At 49.4% G+C, this 23239-nt stretch overlaps 1 protein-coding gene across 1 annotated transcript in view; it reads left to right on the forward strand.

The window, feature by feature from the left end:
• The first annotated feature begins 2294 nt into the window (after window positions 1–2294).
• RND2 (Rho family GTPase 2) overlaps window positions 2295–23239 on the forward strand; it is a 38983-nt gene continuing 18038 nt past the window's right edge. Inside the window, exons 1-2 of the mRNA XM_080977104.1 lie at window positions 2295–2541; window positions 4036–4123. Of these exons, the coding sequence (XP_080833230.1) occupies window positions 2440–2541; window positions 4036–4123 (190 nt within the window). The 5' untranslated portion in view covers window positions 2295–2439. The remainder of the gene's footprint in view (window positions 2542–4035; window positions 4124–23239) is intronic.

Here is a 23239-nt window from a genome sequence, read left to right on the forward strand (position 1 = left end):
GAGTACTACCAAGATATCAGTAGCCATTTTTAAAGATCTCTCCTCCTGCCAGCTGTTTCCCCCACCTTTCTGACAGCCGAGGCAGAATCCCCAACCCAACCAATGCTAGAACAGTTACTCGTTCAGAGAGGCACCGGGCAGTTTCTTTTGAGGGCTGGCGATTCTGCACTGTGTTCTTTGACCATGCCCAGAGTCATGAGTGACGCAATAAAACTACCACCTCCACCTGGCAGGAGAGGAAGAGGCACAACCAGAGCAGCGACTCATGCAGAGACACAGCGGGCAGCCTCCTCTGAGGTACAGATGCCCTCGGCAGCCTACCATAACCATTTGAAGCAGAGCGATTGGAGAGCAGAGCACCATCATGTTTCCTATACCTATTGTTGTTGTTTAGTCGTTTAGTCGTGTCCGACTCTTCGTGACCCCCTGGACCAGAGCACGCCAGGCACTCCTGTCTTCCACTGCCTCCCGCAGTTTGGTCAAACTCATGCTGGTAGCTTCGAGGACACTGTCCAACCATCTCGTCCTCTGTTGTCTCCTTCTCCTTGCGCCCTCCATCTTTCCCAACATCAGGGTCTTTTCCAGGGAGTCTTCTCTACTTATGAGGTGGCCAAAGTATTGGAGTCTCAGCTTCAGGATCCATCCTTCCAGTGAGCACTCAGGGCTGATTTCCTTCAGAATGGATTGGTTTGATCTTCTCGCAGTCCATGGGTCTCTCAAGAGTCTCCTCCAGCACCGTAATTCAAAAGCATCAATTCTTCGGCGATCAGCCTTCTTAATGGTCCAGCTCTCACTTCCATACATCACTACTGGGAAAACCATAGCTTTAACTATAAGGAACCTTTGTTGGCAAGGTGATGTCTCTGCTTTTTAAGATGCTGTCTAGGCAGTGTCTTGTTTTTCTCACCAACAGCAGTCTTGAGTGCTAATGGCAGCAAAAGGGGTTGTGAATTTTCTGATAATGCTCTAAATTAATCCCAATCAGAAAAGAAGGGTAACATTTTCTGCGGGGGCGGAGGGCCTGCAGAGCGAGCACAATATATAGGATAATTAAATATTTTTAGGCTCGCCCAGCTCTCATGATTAGTTGCGTTAATTAGAACCGTTTCCTCCCCCTCCTCCTTCGCTCAACGCTTGGGGGAAGAACGGCGCCCCCCGGTGGCCAAAGAAGGAAACAAACGATGACGCCGCCGACCGGGAGGCAAGCGCGTGTGCTGCTCTTTTATTTCTGCAAATGTTTTGAGAATTTCTCTCTCTCTCTCTCTCTCTCTCTGCATCACTACGGCATCTCTGTCTTGGGAGTGGCATCTCCCCCTTCCTTTTTTCCTTTAAACACTCCACCCAAATTCGGTGCTAGGGAAAAGGAAAAAAAAAAATCTACTTTGCATCTTAATTTCTCATTTCAGGGGGAGAAAGGAAGCACGTTGAGAGAGAGAACACTTATGGGGGGGGGCGGTAAAACAACAGGATTTATTTTTTTTAAAGTGGGATTTAGCAATAAATCCCCACAAATGCTGGGGAGCAAGAAACTGATCTGCGTTTGCCCGTCAAAGCAATTGCATTTTTTCTTTTCCCCACGTGGTGGCCCCGAAGAGGGAGATCCTGGGGGCAAAAAGACGGAAAGGAAAGGACCCTGCAAGTTTCCCCCCTTCTTCTTTCCATGATCAAGCGGGGGGACTTTTTTTTAAAAGAGGGGGGCATGGCGATTTTTTTTGCGGGGTGTGTGTGTCGCGGTTCTGCACCATGGACGGAAGCCTCTGCGGGATAATTCCTAAAGGGGGGGCTGTCGAAGAAGCCTCGTTATCCGAGATGCATCGAGGCGGATGGAGTTTTTTTGGGGGGGTCGCGCGGAGAGATAGGAGCAACTCATCAGCGCACCCCATAAAATATTTGAGGGTCCGCCTCCCCCCATTGATGGACATTGCCATTCAAAACAGTGCGTTTTGTGATCAATTGCTTGGGGTCCCCCATTGATGGACATTGCCATTCAAAGTGCGTTTTGTGATCAATTGCTTGGGGTCCGCCACCCCCAATATTTTATTCCAATAATAAAATATTGGAATAAAATATTGGCATCCCCGGGGTGGGGGGGAGAGAGCTAAACCCGCTCCCCCGGTTGCGCATCAGCAAAAGGGACCCTCCGGACGCGCCGGCGAGGCTGGTCTGGTCTGGTCCTGGGGGGGGGGGGACGCCTGCTCCAGGGCGCCGCCTGCTGGCGACGGGAGGGTAGGAGCGCCGCGAGGGGGCCGGCGGCGAGACGGGGGCTCGGGAGGGCGGAGCAGGGGGTGCGGCATCGGGAGCCGGGGAGCCGCGGCAGGAGCCTGTCTGCCAGCGCGGAGAGGCGGGCGGAGGCGGCGGCGATGTTGCTCCTGCTCTTTTCCCGGCGCGGGGACTGAGCGGCGGCCCGCGCCGTCTTGCCTGCCTGCCTGGGAAGGCGCCATGGAGAGCCAGCTGGCCCGCTGCAAGATCGTGGTGGTGGGCGACAGCCAGTGCGGCAAGACGGCGCTGCTCCACGTCTTCGCCAAGGACACCTACCCCGAGGTACGGGGCGCAGGGGGGGGGGGCAGGCAGCCTCCCGCAGAGGGAGCCACATCCGACGGGGCGGGGATGCCGGAGGGGACGGAAGGGACCCCCGACGGTCGCGGTGGGTGGGTATTGGTGGGTGGGGGGTTCGGGAGATGCAGCCGGAGAGGGGCGTCCAGGCAAGGCGAGCAGGGCTGCCGGTTGGCCAGCGGGGTCTCCGGTTCCTCCGAGGGGGCGGCCGGCCGGTCTCAGGACGTCGAAGAACCGCAGCTCGGTGGGGTTAGCGCCCGCTTTGCGCTTCCGGGAGGTCCCAGGTCTTGGATCCCCGACGGCAGCGTCGTCCCGAGAGGGCGGAGAGCCCGTGTTTTTAGACGGTGCCCACTGGGTAGGGTGTTCCCTCGGATGTGGCCGGAGACTGCGGGATTTGGGGGGTCTTAGGAAGGGATACGGCTTGTGTCACCTGTTGGGAGAGCCAGGGGCAAGATGGGAGCAGGAAGAGGCAAACACACAGAACTGAAATACTCTGGAAGTGGAGGGGCAAAATGCAAGGGGTTGTGTGTGTCATGTGGGGTGTAAAATAGGTTTTTTGGGGGGCTGAAGGGACCTGGAAGGGATTCTCCGCACAGGGGGCGGTTCAAGGCGCTTCCCCGCTTCTGCCATAATCGATTCCTTCATCTTCCAAGGTGCCACAAAAATCCTCTTTTTCGGTTAGACTGACTTAGCAGGTTAGGTTAGAAAGAGAGTTTGGGTGTCTGGGTGGGGGACAATTTTGAGAGGGGTGAAGGAGATGGAGGAGGTTCAAGTGAGGAGTCTGGTTCAGGGCAAGCTGGGAGGGAGATTTAGGGTTCTGTAGGGAAACTATGGAACTGAGGAACCGCTGGAACATCAGGCGGAATGTCAGAAACCCGGAACAACCTGCCTGCCTGCCTTTGTGGGGCAGCTGGATTTAGGGCACAGCATCTAGTTCCCTCTAGCTGAGGGCCATAATAATAATAATAATAATAATAATAATAATAATGGTAGCTACTAAGAAGCTACGTAAGAAAGCAACTCTACCAAAAGGAATTGTTGTGAAAATAAGAAATATTCTTTTTTGCGGGGGGCACCAAATTTTGTCCTTGCATAAAACCGGCCTCTCTTGGGACTGAGGGTTGCAGAACTCAATAAAAGACCTAGAGCCTCTTCTCAGTGCCTTGGCTGAGTCCTGAGACAGAACTTCCTCTAAGCAACCAGGGAGGACCTCTCTTTTGCTTTTACTGGAACATGGCCAGGATCCCACACGAACCACAAATTCGGACGAAAGGTCTTCCAGAGGCAGAGGCGTGCACCGTAAATGTTTGCTTTCAGAAACGGAGCGTTTTGGGGTCCGGCCGTGAGTGTGTCAGGGACCCAGGCGTGCAAAATCTGGGTTGGGGGTGCTTGCAGGGGGGGGATGTTTCTCCCAGTCGGCGACATGGCCCCCGATTCTGTGGTTTCATGCGTTCTGTTGTCTCTGCCGCCCCTCCCTTGCAGAACTATGTCCCCACGGTGTTTGAGAACTACACGGCCAGTTTTGAGATCGAAAAGCAGCGCATCGAACTCAACATGTGGGACACTTCAGGTGAGTGTGGAGCAGGAGGGAGGGATTTGCGCTTGGGAAAGCCTGGGTTGAAATTTGGGTTGGGGGCAGGGAGTGCTCTGGAACTGGTAACTGGGGTGAATTTTGCCTGTCCCAGTTGAGGGTTTTTGCGACATATTCCTGTTTACCCAAATGAATGTGCCCTCTGAGTGACTCCAGGAGTTTTAGCACCACTGCCGTACAAGGGACAGTTTATTTGTTTGTTTCCTTGTTTTCCTTGACCATTCCTAACCTTGCTTGGAAGATCTTTCTTTCCTGGCTGCAGCTGCCTGGTTTGGAAGTTTTGTGCTTCGCATGTGTTTGGGTGGATACTTTCCTCCCTTATAGTTTTAACTTGGAGCATTAGTTTAACCAGTGTTTCCCAAACTTAGGTCTCCTGCTGTTTTTTGGACTACAACTCCCATCATCCTTGCTATCTAGGGATGATGGGAGTTGTAGTCCAAAAACAGCTGGACACCCAAGTTTGGGAAACACTCGGAGTTAAACCACCATCAGGCTTTAAATTTCTCCCACTGACTTCCACAAAGGATTATCAGTTTCCCTTTTTCTCTTGGCTCCAGAAATTGCCGTTAACACTCGTCCAGTGTTTTCCAGCATTCTCCTTCCATGCGTTCTTGGGATTATTATAATTTTACCCCAAGGCTCTAGCCTGTGCTGTTCTCTGGAAAACCCTTTCCCTTAATCTCAAATGCGGTAAGGGGAAAAGTTCTCTTTCGTATGACTTCATATGTTTCAGCTAAGCACTGGTACTTGGATCCTGGTCTAGTAAAACCTAGTTACACATCAAGCCCTTTGTTGGGGGGAGCAGTTGTGATGAACTGGTGGTGACAGAAAGACTCTTTGTATATGCTCAGAGTTTGCTTCTCCCAGAGCTGGGCAACAGCATTACAAGGTGGTTCTGCTGCTGAGACCTGCTTCAAATCCCATCTCGGATATCCCTTATATAAAATTTCCCCCCTCAACTATAACACCGCTCACAACCCTCTCTGGATTATGTGGGGCTGGCCTGCTTTACCTACTTTTTTGAAAAGGTTATAGGGGGATAACATGATCCGGCTAAAATTGGGTGGGGGTGGAAATCATGATGCTGGAGCTTTCCAATTTCATTTAAGGACCCCTCCCTGCCTCTTCCACACACACACCCCCGCCCCCACCTGCAGTAATTAAAGTACCGTATTTTTCGCTCTATAACACGCACCCGACCATAACACGCACGTAGTTTTTAGAGGAGGAAAATCCGTAGGCATGCCACCCGTAGGCATTCCCTCCATAACATGCACAGACATTTCCCCTTACTTTTTAGGAGGAAAAAAGTGAGTGTTATGGTGCAAAAAATACGGTACTTCCTTCCTGTCCACTCTGTGGCCTCTTTATTTTTGGTGTCCTGTTTCCTGGTAGCACCTGCCTAGGAGTACCTGTGAGAAGGTACAGAATGAATTCTGAGATTCAGGGTGAGGCCAAGAATGAATGAGGCACGAAAAGCTCCGGATCCGAGGGCAGACCTCGCCCCTGGAAGGAATGTAAGGGGAGAAGGGCCCGTTTTCGTACTTTCTTTGCCTGCAAAGAGGGAACGTTGAGTTCTTGCCAGCATTTTAGAAGCAGCTGGGTCCTGGAAGCAATTCTGGGGGTTGTCTGGCTCAGCCTGGCTGCCTTTTATGCCTTTTGCCTTTTATTTGTAACCCCTCCCCCCCAAAACACCCCCATTTCTTTGTGGTTTTCCATATGTGAGAGAAGGGGCGATGTTGTGCTTCAGGCTTGATGCTACAGAGGAGGAACAGAAGAAGATGCAATGCTTTGGCCATGATGTGTAGGATAAATGTCCCCATTTTTGTATTGTTTTGAGAGAGAAGGATCACCCAAACTACCGGGGCTTCTTCTTTCCTCTGCCTCGACTCCAGCTTTTGCATTTATTAACTTCGCAGCCTCGCGATTGGCACGGCCAGAGCCTTGCCTTGGCACGGCACCTCTCGCCTGCTTTTGTCGAGTTGCGTAAAGGGCTCTCCTGTGTGCAGTGCAGCTGTGGCAAAATTGCCGGTGGCTTCTCGGGAGGACTGCAGAAAGGCTCTTCTGTCTGGGTAGAGAAAAGAGCGTCTCTTCCTTGGGCTGTGGGAGGAGGAAGCGAGCAAACAATCCTCCTGCTGTGGGAGGCCGGAGCGCGGTGCACAAAACGATCACAAAGCTAACGGCGCAGAGACGCGAGCGTTGTTTGGAGCTGGCAAACGTTCCGTGGCTAACAGGCGAGCGAGCTGCAGCCACAGACTCTGCAGTCTGGCCAAGGGAGGAGAGTCGCAGAAATGCTTCGTAACGGATCAGCTAGGCTCATGGCAAATTGGCAGAGGGTTGGTCTATAGGTGTCTTATTAAGCCGTGTGTGCTAATGACCGAAAACTGCACTTGGAGATGAGAGGCTTTTAGGGATGGTGTCCACCATCGGTTTGGAAAGGTGTGGGCTACCTGTGGCACACCGGACATCGATAGATTTCCACTTCCTAGCCGGTAGGCTGGGATGTTGCTCCTAGCAACATGTGGCTGGCCCCAGGTTCCCCATCCTTCAGAAATAAGCCAGGATAGAAAGGGCTTCTCAATGTCACAGGAGGGGTGGCGATGTGGTCCAAAACACTGAGCCTCTTGGACTTGCTGATCAGAAGGTCAGCAGTTTGAATCCCCGCAGCAGAGTGAGCTCCTGTTGCTCTGTCCCAGCTCCTGCCAACCTAACAGTTCGAAAGCACACCAGTGCAAGGAGATAAATAGGTGCCGTTCCAGCGGAAAGGTAAACAGCGTTTCCGCGCACTCTGGTTTCCGTCACTGTGTCCCGTTGTGCCAGAAGTGGTTTAGTCATGCTGGCCACATGACCTGGAAAGCTGTCTGTGGACAAACGCCAGCTCTCTCGGCCTGAAAGTGAGATGAGCGCCACAACCCCAGAGTCGCCTTTGACTGGACTTAACTGTCCAGGGGTCCTTTACCTTACTTCTGTAGAGGGATTTTTGCCTCTGACCCCAGACCCTCCAAGTATCCCTATTTTCCAGGGACAGTCCCGGATTTACAGAAGCTGGCTCGGTTTCTGATTAGATCCTGGAATGTCCCACTTTTCCTTAAGATGTCCCTATTTTCATTGGAGAAATGTAGGAGGGTATGGAGTTAGGCGACCCCTGAGCCAAGGAGATAAGGAACTATACAACCTTTAGAAGACATCTGAAGGCAGGCCTGTATAAGGAAGTTTTTCAATGTTTAATGAGCTCACCCCATTGTGGGGATTCGAACCACCAACCTTCTGATCGGCAAGCCCTAGGCTTGTGGTGTAGACCACAGAGCCACCCGCGTCCCAATCATGGAATAGGATGCCCCTATTTTCATCAGAGAAATGTTGTTGGTTTGCCACATCCCAAAGGACTTAGAAATTAGCCGTCCTGTTTCATATGCGCTTTGCCATGCAGCAAGGAAAGGGTTATGCTACTGGTGGGATAAATGAAGCCTCTCGTTCCACCCAGGGCTCAGACATTCGTTCTACAGCCCCTGAAATCCTGCTCCAGAATGGGTGGCTTTTCAGTCTTGTCCGGCAAAGCAGCTTTGAATGCTCTTGGAAGGATGTGCCTGCCCTTGGCTGGCTTGGAGCAGAAACCCTCCGAGATTTGAGCACTTGGGTGGTGGTGCTCACATGCCCAAAGTAATTGATTAGGAACATTTCTGAGCACAGAAACTGTCTGCAAGGGAGAATAGGAGTTACAGCTGCTTAATTTATTGCATTGCAAGTGCTGCAAGTCTGGAGGGAGGGTGGCGAGAATGTAAAGGAACGTTAAGCCTTCCTGATAGGAACAGCAGTGGATGTTCTAATTCATGGGTGGGCAAACTAAGGCCCGGGGCCGGGATCCGGCCCAATCCAGCCTTCTAAATCCGGCCCATGGACAGTCTGGGAATCAGCGTGTTTTTACATGAGTAGAATGTGTCCTTTTATTTAAAATGCATCTCTGAGTTATTTGTGGGGCATAGGAATTCGTTCATCCCCCCCCCAAAAAAATATAGTGCACCCCCCCAAGGTCTGAGGGACAGTGGACCGGCCCCCTGCTGAAAAAGTTTGCTGACCCCTGTTCTAATTCTCTGCCACTGCCTCTTGTTAGCTTTTTTTAAAAAGCAGGGTTTTCAGTTACATCGCTGCTTTTATCCTGAAACTATTTTAAAGCTAAAAGCGAGGAGGAAACAAGTGTAACCATTCAAATCCTGCCCCTCTTGGTGTTAGTTTTTCAACTCTTCATTCCCAAATGCTTCCTTTGGGAAATGTGCTGTGTTTTTATTTCGAAGCGAGAAGCTCCGGTCTGTTTGGAAGTTGCAGCGAATCCATAATCCCCAATAACGCAGGGGTCAATTGCTGCTGCCTAGGGGCTCACTCTTTTGTTAATGCTTAGGTTATTTCCGTGTCGAGTCGTGGCAACTGCAGTCAGGTTTCATGGCTCACCTTAAGCCTCCCTATTCGTTCCTTCTGAAAATCTTGTTCCAGAGGCAAAGCTGAGGACCGGGAATAGCCTACCTCACGTGAAGCCCTTCTGGGCTTGGGTCTCCACAAAAGCCCTCTCCCAGCCTTTATAAACAACACCACCACAACTCTCACTATTTCCATAAGGAAACTTTGATTGCCTTCTTCCTTCCCTGGCAATATGTAATTTGACATCCTTTATGTGTTTGTTTGTTTGTTTGTTTGTGTGTGTGTGTGTGTGTGTGTGTGTGTTATCTCACTGCATTACAGATAGGGATGAGGGTGGATTTTGTTTGGTCTGCATTTTTAAGCAAGCCCACCTAATTCGTGTCTCCCAGGCTAAAATCCACTGATCGGAACATAATTATTCTCCCACTTCTGAGCTTCTCTGAATTTTATTTCTTTATTGGCCCCTTTTTTCAGCCGAGAAGTGTATTTTAGGATAAAATGCATTTAGAAATGTGTGCTTTGAGATAAAAGATGAATTTAAATACGGTGGGGTTTTCTTGGCACCAGTTTTAAAATGTTAACATTGAAGTGGAAACAGGATGGAACAGGCATCCAGGATGAACTCGTGCAAACTAGACCGATCCACCTGTCCGTAATTGCAGGTGGTGGAAGCCATTGGTCACTTCCTAATTAAAATCCCTCCAACTCCTGGTGGTGTGTTATCTCTCCCAAGGCTTGGTCTTCTGGGAAGTGGCTTGCAGAGGTTTTCTCCCCCACCCAAATCCCTGACCATATAAAGAACTGATGAGTAGCTTTGAATAGGTACCCATGGTTTTTCCTTCCTCGCAAAGGAGGAATGCCATCTGTACTGTTGTTCTGTTCCGTTTGTTCTCTTCCTCCTTTACAGCTATCCTTCTCTAGAGACTCTGGTGAGCAGTAGTCCTTTGGGGGACGCTGGGGGCAGGAATGACAGCGCTGGTGGGACTACAAATGGTTTCAGAGTCTTAAGTGGGTTGTCTTGTACCAGTGCAACCACTCTTGCACCTCTTTCGGTCTAGCTTGGGTCTCATGAGCTGCTGTATGTGAGGCGAAGGTTGGTTCCTGGTTCCTTATTCAGCTCACCAGCCTGAATAAGGGACTGATGTTCGCATACCCCTGCACCCCAAAATAAGCTTAAGACCACCCCATATCATGCACCCTCCACGACTGGGAATCAGAACCCTTTGATACGCACACCCTAGGGCTGGGCGATATCTGGTTTTCAGCATCGTAATATATCACCAGCTAAAAAATGCAATGTACTGCTATATCACAGTGTCTGAAATAAGGATGGAGCTATGTAGACAGGCATCGGCTGGCTTCACAGTTTTTCCTGCATCGTGATTTTTGCCGGTGCCTGCTCTTGTGATTCGCTGCAGAGTTAACAGGGGCTGCAGGAATCGAGAGAAGCACTGGCTTGCTTCACGGTTTCCCCCACATTGTGATTTTTGCATAGCGTACATATTGTATACCATGATTCGCGATATATTGCCAGGTCAAAAATTATGAAACAGATTATCACGATATGAACCAGTTTTGGATGATATATCGCCCAGCCCTAACATGCACCGTGATTCGCGATATATTGCCCGGTCAAAAATTACGAAACTGATATCACAATATGAACTTCAAACTGGTTTTGGACGATATATTGATATATCAACCAGCCCTAACACGTGTGTGTGTGCGCGCGCATGCACACACACACACACACACTGTCCTAAAGGACTGCATTGAAGCATGTTTCTCAAATGCATCATGCCCCTAGGCCACACTGAGGAAAAGGGAATGTTTGCACCTTGAAATAAAGTCTTGGCCCACCCAAAATTAGACATCCCTCCCTCCAAAATACAGTGGTACATCTGGATGCGAACGGGATCCATTCCGGAGCCCCGTTCGCATCCTGAGTAGAACGCAATCTGCAACTGCGTATGCGCGGGTCGCGATTTGCCGCTTCTGCGCATGACATCATTTTGAGCGTCTGCGCATGTGCGAGCTGCGAAACACAGAACTAATGTGTTCTGTTACTTCTGGGTCGACGCAGAGCGCAAGCGGAAAACACTCAACCTGAAGCATATTTAACCCGAGGTATGACTGTACTGCTTCCCGCAAGGCTACCCAGCGTCACGTCCAGACCAGTGCTTTGGTTTTGCCCAGGTTCCTGCCAGCTATGCTGCTCATCTGCTGACAGTTCCCAGTATGCCTATAAACGAATAAAGGATTGGTGTCTCTCCCCCCTCGAAACAGGCTTTGGGCTGTCCTGAATCATGCAAGCTTCTCCCAGATGCCTTGGCATCATGTCTGGCCCAGAGCTTCATTTTGTGCAAGTCACTTGCGATGTCCCCTGCCATTTATTTCTTCTCCTCGCAAGCGCGCTGACAAATGCGTCCCTCCAGGAACGAGGCTCTCCTCCAGCTGCCACCGCTGCCTCTGGCAGCAGCCTCCTTTTAAGCAGTGAAAGGCAGCGCTTCGGATATCACAGCAGGCAGCCGTTTTAAAATCCAAAAGAGGAAGGGGGTGGAAGGAAGCCATTGTGATGAGCATTCCCACCCACCCCCAAAAAGGAGCCAAAACCAATCCATCAGCTACAAATGGGGTGGAGATTGGGGGTGTGGGCATTTTCCTATACAGTGGTACCTCGTGTTACATACCACCCCCCTTGCGAATGCTGCGGGTTATGAGCTCCGCTAACCCAGAAATAGATGCTCTGGGTTGCGAACTTTGCCCCAGGATGCGAGCGGAAGTCGAATGGCGGCAGCATGGCAGCAGCGGGAGGCGCCATTAGTGAAAGTGCGCCTCATGTTATGAGTGGTTTCAGGTTGAGAACGGACCTCCGGAACGAATAAAGTTCATAACCGGAGGTACCGCTGTATGGGTTTCCCCAAACGTGGGTCTCCAACTACAGTTCCCATCATCCCTGACCACTTGTCCTGCTGGCTAGAGAAGATGGGAGTTGTAGTCCAAAAACAGCGGGAGACTCAAGTTTGGGAAACCCTGGTCTAGAATGTAAAAGCCTATTTCATTTGTTGTGGTGGTGGTTTTTAACCAAAACCCAATTCCACTATAAGAGACCCACTTAAAGAGTTGAGTTGCTACAGGTTTTCCGTGTGATGAGTGTTTCTGTTCCATAGCTGGATTTCATGGGAACGATGGGAAAGTGTGTTTCAGTTTGTCATTGCTGTTTATTTGCCTCCATCTCACTATGCGATGCTTTATGGCAGGAGTGGGAAACCTGAGGCCCTCCAGACCAGGTCGGACTCCCCCTCCCATCAGCCCCAAACATAATGATCAGGACCCCAGTTTCTCCACCCACCCCACTTACAAAACGATAATACGATACGATAATCTTTATTGTCATTGTCCCATACAGAACAACGAAATTGGAAAAAATCTACATCAGACATTCAAAAACCAACAAGCCTGCTATCCCAGCTATCGCAGCCTGGTTAGCCCCCTAAAAACTCTGATACCCCATAATTAAATACAATATACTCCCATAGAGACTGCGTTTAAAACCAAAATCGCATTTGGATAGAAACTGTTTCTCAGGCAGCTAGTCCTAGTCTTTATAACCCTGTACCTTCTTCCAGAAGGCAGAAGCTGAAAGAGATCACAAACTTCACGAATGGAGACAATAATAATAATAATAATAACAATTATTATTATTATTATTATTATTATTATTATTATTATTATTAATTTATACCCCGCCCATCTGGCTGGGTCCCCCCAGCCACTCTGGGCAGCTTCCAATAAAACACTAACATACAATAACCTATTAAACATTAAAAGCTTCCCTAAACAGGGCTGCCTTTAGATGTCTTCTAAAAGTTTGGTAGTTATTTTTCTCTTTGACACCTGGTGGGAGGGTGTTCCACAGGGCGGGCGCCACTACCGAGAAGGCCCTCTGCCTGGTTCCCTATAACTTGGCTTCTCACAGCGAGGGAACCGCCAGAAGGCCCTCGGCGCTGGACCTCAGTGTCTGGGCAGAACGACAGATGTTGTAGCTGCATCACTGTTGGGTTTGGTCGGGGATTGTTTTGGGGAGCTAAGGGTTTAAGTGAAAAGCACATTGTGGTTGAGTTTCGGGGGGGATGTGGAGGATGACAGAGGACCAAACTGGGTGAGATCTTGAAGGCAGCCAGGTGGTTTCACTTCACTGTCTCCAGTGTTGTTTTTTCCCCAGAATAACAGCCACAGGGGGGAAGTTGGGAAATGTGGGGTGTGGGGAGGGGTTTTTCCATCCTGCCCCTCTAAGGTGCCACTTGTCTCTAGAGGGAAGTTTCCGAAGGAAGCTGAACCCTTGCCCGACTCCATTGCACTCCAGTGTACCTTTCAATATCCTCTTATTTTCTCAACAGCTTTAATTTAGAAGGGGGTGGGGGTGGGAACTGGGCATATTAAACGCTCACACCTTTAGCTTGTCTAGTCTGGCCCTCTGTGTTTGTGTTTTATTGTCATTTGCCCCAAAGCACTGGAAATACAATACAAAGTGGGTAAAAGATGCTTTTTACTGGAACAACATAGCTTGGTATACGATTATGCAAGCTTTCAAGTTATAAAAAAAACACTTCCTCGGGCATGAATAGATAATTCTACTTCCATGGTTCTGGTTTCTTTCCCTAGTTTGTGGAAAGTGCTGGAGGAAAAGTAGAGCTAACCTTTGCATCTTTTCCTGGGCTGCTGCTTCTGCGCTCTGTTTTGCAGAGTCAACGAACACCCGTTCCCTTGGACCCCAGCAGATTTGACCCCAAATTTCTATTTTCTTTTCTTTTTTTAAAAAAAGCACTGTGCGAGCTGCCGGCTCGGCGAGAGATAAAGCACTTGCTGGTCTCTGTTTTCCTTGGTGCTCTTCAGAGATTGGTGAAGAACCCGAAGCGAGGGAAACGGCTTATCGATTTTTCTCTTCCTCTTTCCCCAGAGAATGTGCGCGGCTGCTGAAATTGCTTGGATAAGGTCTGTGCTGATGGATGGATGCAAATCTTGGTGTGTGGAGAGCAGAGGGGAGGGGGGAGGTGCCGTTCGTCTTGGGCGATGCAGTGATCCTGAAAATGACTTTCACAGGGACAGGACTGGTGAGGGAAGCGTCACAAGGAGATAGCAAATTTCTAAGTGCGCCCCTGTTTTGAATCTGAGGCTGTGAATATGTGAAATACCCTGAGAGTTATCTAGTCCAACCCCCTGCAATGGAGGAATCTGAGCTAAAGCATCCATGATGGATAGCCACCCAACCTCTGCTTAAAAACTTTCAAGGAAGGAGAGTCCACAACCTTCTGAGGGAATCCGTTCCACTGTCGAACAGCTCTTCCCGCCAGAAAGTTCTTCCTGGTGTTTAGTTGGAATCTCATTTTTCTTGTACCCTGAATCTATTGGTTCGGTTCCGGCCCTCCAGAGCAAGAAAAAACAAGCTTGCTCCATCTCCCATCTTTAGAATTTGAAGATAATATTTGAAGATCATAGAGGAGAACGTCTCTGAGGATGTGCAGAGTGCCAACCTCTAAGTACCAGAGACCAACAGCTAGCTCCCAAGGGCAATTAATAATAATAATAATAATAATAATAATAATTTTTATTTATACCTCACCCTCCCCAGCCAAAGCTGGGCTCAGGGCGGCTAACACCAATAAAATCACAGTAATAACATAATAGGGGGGAAAGAGAAAAACACACACATTCAAAATACAGGTTAAAATGCAATTTAATATGCAGCCTCATTTTAAAATAGCCGATAAATCAAGAGCATAAGGGGAGGGAAACATAAGGGTCAGACTGAGTCCAAACCAAAGGCCAGGAGGAACAGCTCTGTCTTGCAGGCCCTGCGGAAAGATGTCAAGTCCCGCAGGGCTCTAGTCTCTTGAGACAGCGCATTCCACCACGTCGGGGCCAGTACTGAAAAGGCCCTGGCCCTAGTTGAGACCAATCTAACCACCTTGCGACCTGGGACCTCTGAAATGTTGTCATTTGTGGACCTTAAGGTCCTCCGTGGGGCATACCAGGAGAGGCGGTGCTGTAGGTACAAGGGTCCTAGGCCACATAGGGCTTTAAAGGTCAAAACCAGCACCTTAAACCTGACCCTGTACTCCACTGGGAGTCAGTGCAGTTGGTAAAGCACTGGATGAATGTTATCCTTAGGTAAGACTTCATAACCTTTCAGAAATCAGTTGCTGGCCCAGTGGGGTAATGAAATAAAATTGTCTAGAGAAAGAAGCCTAATGCCTTTTGGAGAGTTGTGGGTTAAATGAAATGAAAGCTTGCATGAGCTGAGTGAGCCATAAAAGGCTTCCTGGGCTACTTAGCAGTGAGCAAAAAAACACTTGGCACATGGTCTGATGTGCTCAGTCATTACTTAGAATCAGAGTTGGAAGGGACCCTGAGGGTCTTCTAGTCCAGCCCCCTGAAATGTAGTAATCTTTTGCCCAGCATGGGACTTGAACCCATGACACTGTGATTAAGAGTTTCTACTGAGTGAGCTGTGGTGGGTTCAGTTCATTCATTACAATTTTTTCTCCAGCGCTTCCTCAGTGGTGCTCAGGCTTGCGCACTGAGTTTACCTACTCGTGAGGTTGGTTGTGCACAGAAAGTGTGACCGGCGCAAGGTGAGAGTAGTGCCTTGAACCTGGGTCTCTCTGGCCATAGTGCAATCTGTGAGCCAGGATGCTACCCTGGCTGAGCTGAGTCCTGGCGCTCAATACATGACTGACTGAGGATGCTAAAACTTTGCCTTTGCCCAAGAACACACAGCAGTCAGTGGGTGTATACAGTGGTACCTCGGGTTAAGAACTTAATTCGTTCCGGAGGTCCATTCTTTCTTTTTCCCCCCAAAATTTTTTACTCATTTTATAACACAAATAAAATACACAAACAGAAAAGACAAACAATACAAACAAATTCTTGTCATATCCTTATTTTTCTAAACATTGTTAAGTGGGCTTCCCCAAGTCCCACCTATCTGATTTTCATTTTACTTCATCTTTAGCAGTTTACATATATCATAATTTCTAACCATCTCCCCCCCCCCCACTTACTTTAACCATAAAAAAACTTCACATTTTACCGGAGGTCCATTCTTAACCTGCAACTGTTCTTAACCTGAGGTACCACTTTAGCTAATGGGGCCTCCCGCTGCCACTGTGTAACCTCTGTAACCTGAGGTACCACTGTACAGTGGTACCTCGGGTTACATACGCTTCAGGTTACAGACGGTTCAGGTTACAGACTCCGCTAACCCAGAAATAGTACCTCGGGTTAAGAACTTTGCTTCAGGATGAGAACAGAAATCGCGTGGCTTCAGCAGGAGGCCCCATTAGCTAAAGTGGTACCTCAGGTTAAGAACAGTTTCAGATTAATAACAGACCTCCGGAACGAATTAAGTACGTAACCTGAGGTACCACTGTATTTCAGTTTTGGAAGCTTTCATTTGGATCAAGACGGGGCTTGTTTAGTTTGAGCCGGGCTTCCCTTCGCTCGAGACTCTGGAGTGTCTGTGCGTTGGATGTGACACTTTGGTGTTGGAATATGGGAAGTAGCAAGAAGACTGTGCTTTTCCCTTACCAAACATCTCATGTGGGATTGGGTGATGGCAGGTCAAAATCCTGTTTCTCAGGCAGGCTTGAACCCCAGCACCTTTCTCAAGGAAACTGAGCGCTGCCAACAGCATCTTTATTTAGAAAGGCATCTTGCATCCTTTTTTGAAAAACTCCAAACATGGAGAAAAGACTTTGGCTGTGGAATTCTCCTGTGCAGCCGGGACCTCCCACCATCCATCCAGCGAGCATTTAGCTCAGAGAGGAGTGTGGGAACCTGCGGCTCCTGATAAAGATCCCCCGCTTTGCGGAAGGGGGGACATAAAGAATGTGGAGGAATGTTGATGAGATTAAGGAGACAAATAGGCAGCTGGAGAGTTGGGAAGGGTGGTGGGGGGCAGGAGAGAAGGAGGGTACCCCTCTGTGTTGCTCACTCCTCACTGCACAGCTAAGGACTAGAGAGTGGGGTGTCAGGAGTACCACATCACTTCAAAACAGGGGTGGTGTTAACAGAGAATCATATACCCAATTGCTTTTTTTCTGAGGGAAAAGTTGCTTTTCTCTCTCGCCATTCTCCAGTGTGCGGCAGGGGAACTCACCACGAAGTCTGATTGTTTATTGCGGGCCCAGTCATAGTGCCACACATGGGCAGCGGTTAAATGTAAAAAGGTAAAGGGACCCCTGACCATTAGGTCCAGTCATGGCCGACTCTGGGGTTGCGGCGCTCATCTCGCTTTACTGGCTGAGGGAGCCGGTGTACAGCTTCCGGGTCATGTGGCCAGCATGACTAAGCCGCTTCTGGCGAACCAGAGCAGCGAACGGAAACGCCATTTACGTTCCCGCCGGAGCGATACCTCTTTATCTACTTGCACTTTGACGTGCTTTTGAACTGCTAGGCTGGCAGGAGCAGGGACTGGGCAACGGGAGCTCACCCCGTTACGGGGATTCGAACCGCCGACCTTCTGATCGGCAAGCCCTAGGCTCTGTGGTTTAAATGTAAGATGTGATTAATAAACTCGAGCAGACGATGATCTGGATGAGAGATGGCCACAATTTTATTGATTACAGATCTAGGTGGATTTTGGGGCTCCCCTGGACAAGGTTCCCCGAGTTCCTGCTAAAGAACTAACAACCTACTTATACCTCTTCTGTTCTCAAAATAGGCATTGCAGGGGGTTTGACAAGATGAAACTTGGGGCGCCTTCCAGTTCTGTGATGATCACGAATTCACAGCCTCAGATTCAAAACAGGGGTGGTTAAATTTGAACTCTGCACTTTGGGGCTTAGAAATGGCACCAGACTACATTTGCTGTCTTATTGTGATGGAGAAGAGGCGCTGGATGGTATGTTGCTAGCACACCAGGGGCTGCAAAGAAACGTAAAGGTGGCTGCACCCTGCTTGGAGAGTGGGCCATATTTCGAATTCTGGACCTTCCATTCCTACTATTTGCAGACTAATGGAAGGAACCAGGTGTTTGCATACCTGTCCCAAGGATTCCTTGAGTTCTTGTTTACTTGCATTGCTTTTTCATTTCCCCTCCCTCCTCCGATGAGTGGAAACTGGGGTGTCAAATCTGCTGTGGCTTTGCACGGTCGGTGACATTCCTTGCTGGTTGGCGCAAGAAGGAGATACTCTTTCGTGAAGCATATCAAGGCGCGCGATAAAAACATGACAAGGGCGGGAAGACAGTGCACCCTTTTGCAGAAGGGCTTTTCCCCCCTTCTCGGGGCCCGTTTCTGCGAGGATGCTGGTGCCATGGCGGAGGGCAAACTGGGCTCCAGAATGTCGTTGGCGGTTGCAGAGTTTGTCCGTGTCTCAGCGGGGGCTGCTCTTGCTTGCCTGCTCAGAAGATAAATGGAAGTCTTCGCTCCCCACCCCCAGCAATTTGAAATTTGCATGTGGCGTTGCCATGACATCACATGGGGAATCCTGAAATGGCTGCTGGAGCACAACCAAGTGAATGGTAGCTTGTCTGAAAGCGATCGACTCTGCCACAATGCTTCCTCTGTGGAGCGTACCGGGGCTCTTAAGTACACCCCCAGTTCCCATTCTGTTTGGCAGGGTGGGGGAGAGTCTGGAAGGATTCTCAACTCTCCCCCCCCCCCCAGTCGGGGCTCGAACAATTGTATGACAGGCAGAAACCCAACCGGTGAAGTTTCACCCCACCTCACCCCACTGTGCTTCCATGCTAGGGAAATCTTGCCTTCCGATTTCTGCCCTGTTAAGCAGTTGTCGGAGGCTCCTGATCTGTTTCTGCACTTATTTATTGTTTAACAGTCATCTTTAGGAAGACCTTGCTGCTTAAATGCTCCCTAATCCTTCTGGTTCTTCGTTCCCCTTTTGAGGGTACCTGGCAATGTAGGAGCTAAGTAGCTGCTCAGTCAAGCCTGATTCTGCAAAAGGTTTCTCTCTCCTGCCCTTTGCTGACAGCCAGATCTCAAGGATCTCGCTTTATAAGGGAACATTCAGCACCCTAGGAATGCAATGCCTTGCATTTTTTGAGTATGTTAAATTACTAGCCCTTATGGCTGCAGGGACGCGGGTGGCGCTGTGGGTTAAACCACAGAACCTAGGACTTGCTGATCAGAGGTCGGCGGTTCGAATCCCCGCGATGGGGTGAGCTCCCGTTGCTCGGTCCCTGCTCCTGCCAACCTAGCAGTTCGAAAGCACGTCAAAGTGCAAGTAGATAAATAGCTTCCACTCCAGCGGGAAGGTAAACGGGGTTTCCGTGCGCTGTTCTGGTTCGCCAGAAGCGACTTAGTCATGCTGGCCACATGACCCGGAAGCTGTACTCCGGCTCCCTCGGCCAGTAAAGTAAGATGAGCGCTGCAACCCCAGAGTCGGCCACGACTGAACCTAATGGTCAGGGGTCCCTTTACCTTTACCTTTATGGCTGCAGGGTAGGGGGCATCTGGGCAAAGTCTTGTGAAAATGCTTCAAGATGGGAGGGAAGCAATGGAAATGGCTCCAACTGGTCTTTGGAGCAGGGGCAGAAGAAGAATAAATTATGGAAGAAATGTACTTGATTTGATTAACTTACTCAGGTTGTAGAATAGTGTTGTCATGGTGCAGAATTTAGATACTTTTTCACTTGTTATTACTAGGTAGAGGTAAAGGTACCCCTGATCGTTAGGTTCAGTCTCGAACGACTCTGGGGTTGGGCGCTCATCTCGCTCTATAGGCCAAGCGTACCGGCGTTTGTCTGCAGACAGCTTCTGGGTCATGTGGCCAGAATGACTAAGCCGCTTCTGGTGAACCAGAGCAGCACACAGAAACGCCCTTTATCTTCCCGCCAGAGCAATACCTATTTATCTACTTGCACTTTGACGTGCTTTCAAACTGCTAGGTTGGCAGGAGCAGGGACCAAGCAACGGGAGCTCACCCCGTCACGGGGATTCGAACCTCCGACCTTCTGATCGGCAAGCCCTAATCCACAGCGACACCCGCATTAGTTACTAGGGTGCTTATTGCCTGATCAAGTGAAATTTCCATGGCAAGGTGAAAAACTCTGTACCTTAAGCGTTTGAGAGAATCTCCCTGCTAGGGTGTCTCTGAAGAGGCAGCCTACCCTTAATGTGGATTTGAGGTACCCCACATTTTATGTTGTGGCGCACAGCCCTCGTTCCTTATGGGGACAGTATAACTGATAGTGACTTTTGCACACACACAAAAGAAAGAAAAGAAAAAGGATAAAATGAGGTATTGGGCCAGGCATGAAAAGGTGTGTTGCAAGGAGCAGGTGTGCCATTTTGGGTCGCCCAGAGCGCATTTGACCAGCACCAAGAGAAATCATTGGAAACCAATTCCAGCCTTGTGGAAGGAATTGGGAAGGAATCGTTGGGAGTTGATGAGCTGTTCATTTCGTGGCTTTATTCTCCCAGGAGTAGGTGTTTCTGTCGGTCTGATTTTATACTTCCCATGCATGGCAGGGCTCTTGGTGAAAACAGAGGGGAGCAAGTTGGTCCAGTGGGGGAAAACTATCTGAATACATTCATGGAGGACTTTGCTTCTGCTGAAATGATGAGCAATTCCAGATCATTAGGGAACTGTTACTGCGGGTTTTGTGGCTGCTCTGTAATGAAGCAGCTCCAAAAGCTCTTGTGAAGACAGCATCTGTCGGGAGAGAGGGATGCCTTAGCACAAGTGCAGATTGCCTCCTTTGCATGCAAAAGTTCCCAGGTTCAGTCCCCCAGCATCTCTGGGTAGCGCTGGGAGAGAGTCCCTAACTTAAAGCACAGGAGAGCTGTAGAAGACATTACTGAGCTCGACAGAACCAGTGGTCCATTCTGTTTTCTTTCTGGGTGGGTGAATGGACCTCTGTCTGTTGAGAAGCAAAAGGAGAAAATCCCCAAATCATAGACACTTGGGATTTGCGTGAAATTCCATTTTTGTGCATGCTCCCTTCCATGACATTTGCATGCGCAGCCTGATGCGGTTTTTGCACATTCCTCGCTTCTTGGTGTTCCCATGCACAAAGAAGAGCCTTGGAGGCATTCTGAACCTTGTGAGCTACGAAGAGTCACCTGGCACTGACTTTGTTGCAAGCTCCCAAGCAGACTCCCGTGGAGCGATCGTGCCATTTGCTTATTGGGTCTCCTTTCTCTAAGCTTTTGGCTTGGTTGCCTGCTGATTCATAGCCCACTGGCAGACGTGCAGCTTTTGCAGACAAACCCAAATCCGAAACATGCGCTGCCTGGCCGCAGGAGTCATGGTTTGCTCCATTTGGTTCTATGGGATGCAACTGTGTTGTGGCTTCACTTGCAGCCACTGTTAAAAGCTGGTTTGAATGCTGCTGCTGTTAGTGACTGAGCGGAAACCTTGCTGGCTGGATCAGGTTAGTCTGGGTAAGCGATGCCTGCAAACAAGGGGTGTGCGGAAATCTCACTCTGCGTTCCTGATCATTCCCAACTTGCTTGCCTTTCTGCCCCAGATTTGCTTCACCCCTGAGAACTATGGTCGGACTAGGATGGTGGAACACGTGATGAATGTCTGTCTCTGTACCAGCCTCTTCCATCGTCATGTTCTGGGGTCTGGTCATGGCTGTTTGCGCATCTGTGGTCATTTTTTTGTTTTCGAAACACTGCACTTAGAAAACATGCACAATTGCTTCCTCTCCCCTTTCCACCCGAAGCTGGATCACAGGGGGTATGTAGGAGGACTCAAATTAGTGCCCTAACCGCATGTTGCTTATTAGTATACAGACTGAGTAATCCAGGCTAAAAGAGAGTGATTTGGAAGAGAGATGCTTTCATTCTGCAGTGCTCTCGCTCTCTCTCTGGCAAGGTTTTAGCTGCTGCTCCTTAGTGAACTGGCCAGACCTTCACAGCTATTTTAATTGGCTTTTGGAGGTGTTCGCACTCCAGGCCACTTCTGGTAAATCCAGGCTGACTGCATTTCTTAGATAATGGGGTGGTGGATTTCTCTGGCTTGAGCCTGGGGACCAGTCTAGATTCTGTTGACCCAAAGCCTGCTGGTTCTGCTTTTTCTTTGGCAGGCCCTGGCATGGGGACAATTGATCGGCTATTTCTCGTGCAGTTTTGTATTTTTGGGAGTGGGGGATAAGCTTGGTACATCCCTTTCCGCTTGGTGGTGGGGTGTTCAAGGCTGGGGAAGGGGATTTGGACCGAAAAAGTGTTTGGGTGTTGTTGTTTAGTCATTTAGTTGTGTCCAACTCTTCGTGACCCCATGGACCAGAGCACGCCAGGCACTCCGGTCTTTCACTGCCTCCCGCAGTTTGGTCAGACTCATGTTTGTAGCTTCAAGAACACTGTTCAACCATCTCGTCCTCTGCCGTCCCCTTCTCCTTGTGCCCTCCATCTTCCCCAACATCAGGGTCTCTTCCAGGGAGTCTTCTCTTCTCATGAGGTGGCCAAAGTCTTGGAGCCTCAGCTTCAGGATCTGTCCTTCCAGTGAGCACTCAGGGCTGATTTCCTGATAGGTCTGATCTTCCTGCAGTCCATGGGACTCTCAAGAGTCTCCTCCAGCACCATAATTCAAAAGCATCAATTCTTCGGCGATCAGCCTTCTTTATGGTCCAGCTCTCACTTCCGTACATCACTACTGGGAAAAGAAACTGCACAATCGTTCTTCAGTTGCACTGGATTTTTATAGGGACATCGGGTTCAGTACATTGCTTTCCCTCGGCCAGAGACGAAGTAGGCTCTCTCCCTACCCCACCCCAATCTGGAATGGAGGGTAGTGTTCAAAATTAGCCAGGCGCATTTTGCACCTGGCTATCAGCCACTTGCGACCAAGTGAAGATGCCTGGGCCCCAGGATAGTGCCTGACATCTCCACCATCTGGGGATCATTGGATCGGGACTATTTTGACACATGTAATACCCCACCCAGTAGAAATCTATCGATTATATTTTATCTGCACAATCAGAATGGATTTCTGGAACCAAAATGCTTTTTCTGAGCAGGAGCAGTCAGCAGGAGCAGAAAAAGAGGTCAGAATAGACCAATATACCGTATTTTTTGCTCTATAAGACTCACTTTTTCCCTCCTAAAAAGGAAGGGAAAATGTGTGTGTGTCTTATGGAGCGAATGCAGGCTGCGCAGCTATCCCAGAAGCCAGAACAGCAAGAGGGATCGCTGCTTTCACTGCACAGCAATCCCTCTTGCTGTTCTGGCTTCTGAGATTCAGAATATTTTTTTTCTTGTTTTCCTCCTCCAAAAACTTGGTGCGTCTTATGGTCTGGTGCGTCTTATAGAGCGAAAAATACGGGTATATGTGGATTGTCCCTGGATCAAGTGACTTTTCTTCCTTAAGTTCTCAAAGTTCCTCAAGGTTGTCATTTGAAGCAATCAGTCAGTCCATCATTTGAAAAATAAGGCTTTAGAGCTGTCTTGCCCCCAGACAGCAACTGGACATTCCGTTTTGGCGACTGTAACCTTGGTTTAAGGAGCCATTTGGCCCCTAGCTTACATATTTGAGTTTCTAACAGGGGGGAAAGAACTTCAGAGGCAGAGACTGAGCACAGTTTTGAAGCAGGCGTGAGTCCCTCTTTCCCCTCTAGGACATTAAGTGACGCCTGGGCTCAGATCCCAAGCCACTTGCGTAGCTCATGCAGAGTGGCTGTGAGCGAGTTGTTCTGCAGCAGCCTGGCGATCTCGC

Source organism: Podarcis pityusensis (assembly GCF_964106645.2).
Source record: "Podarcis pityusensis genome assembly, chromosome: 13".
NCBI lineage: Eukaryota > Metazoa > Chordata > Lepidosauria > Squamata > Lacertidae > Podarcis > Podarcis pityusensis.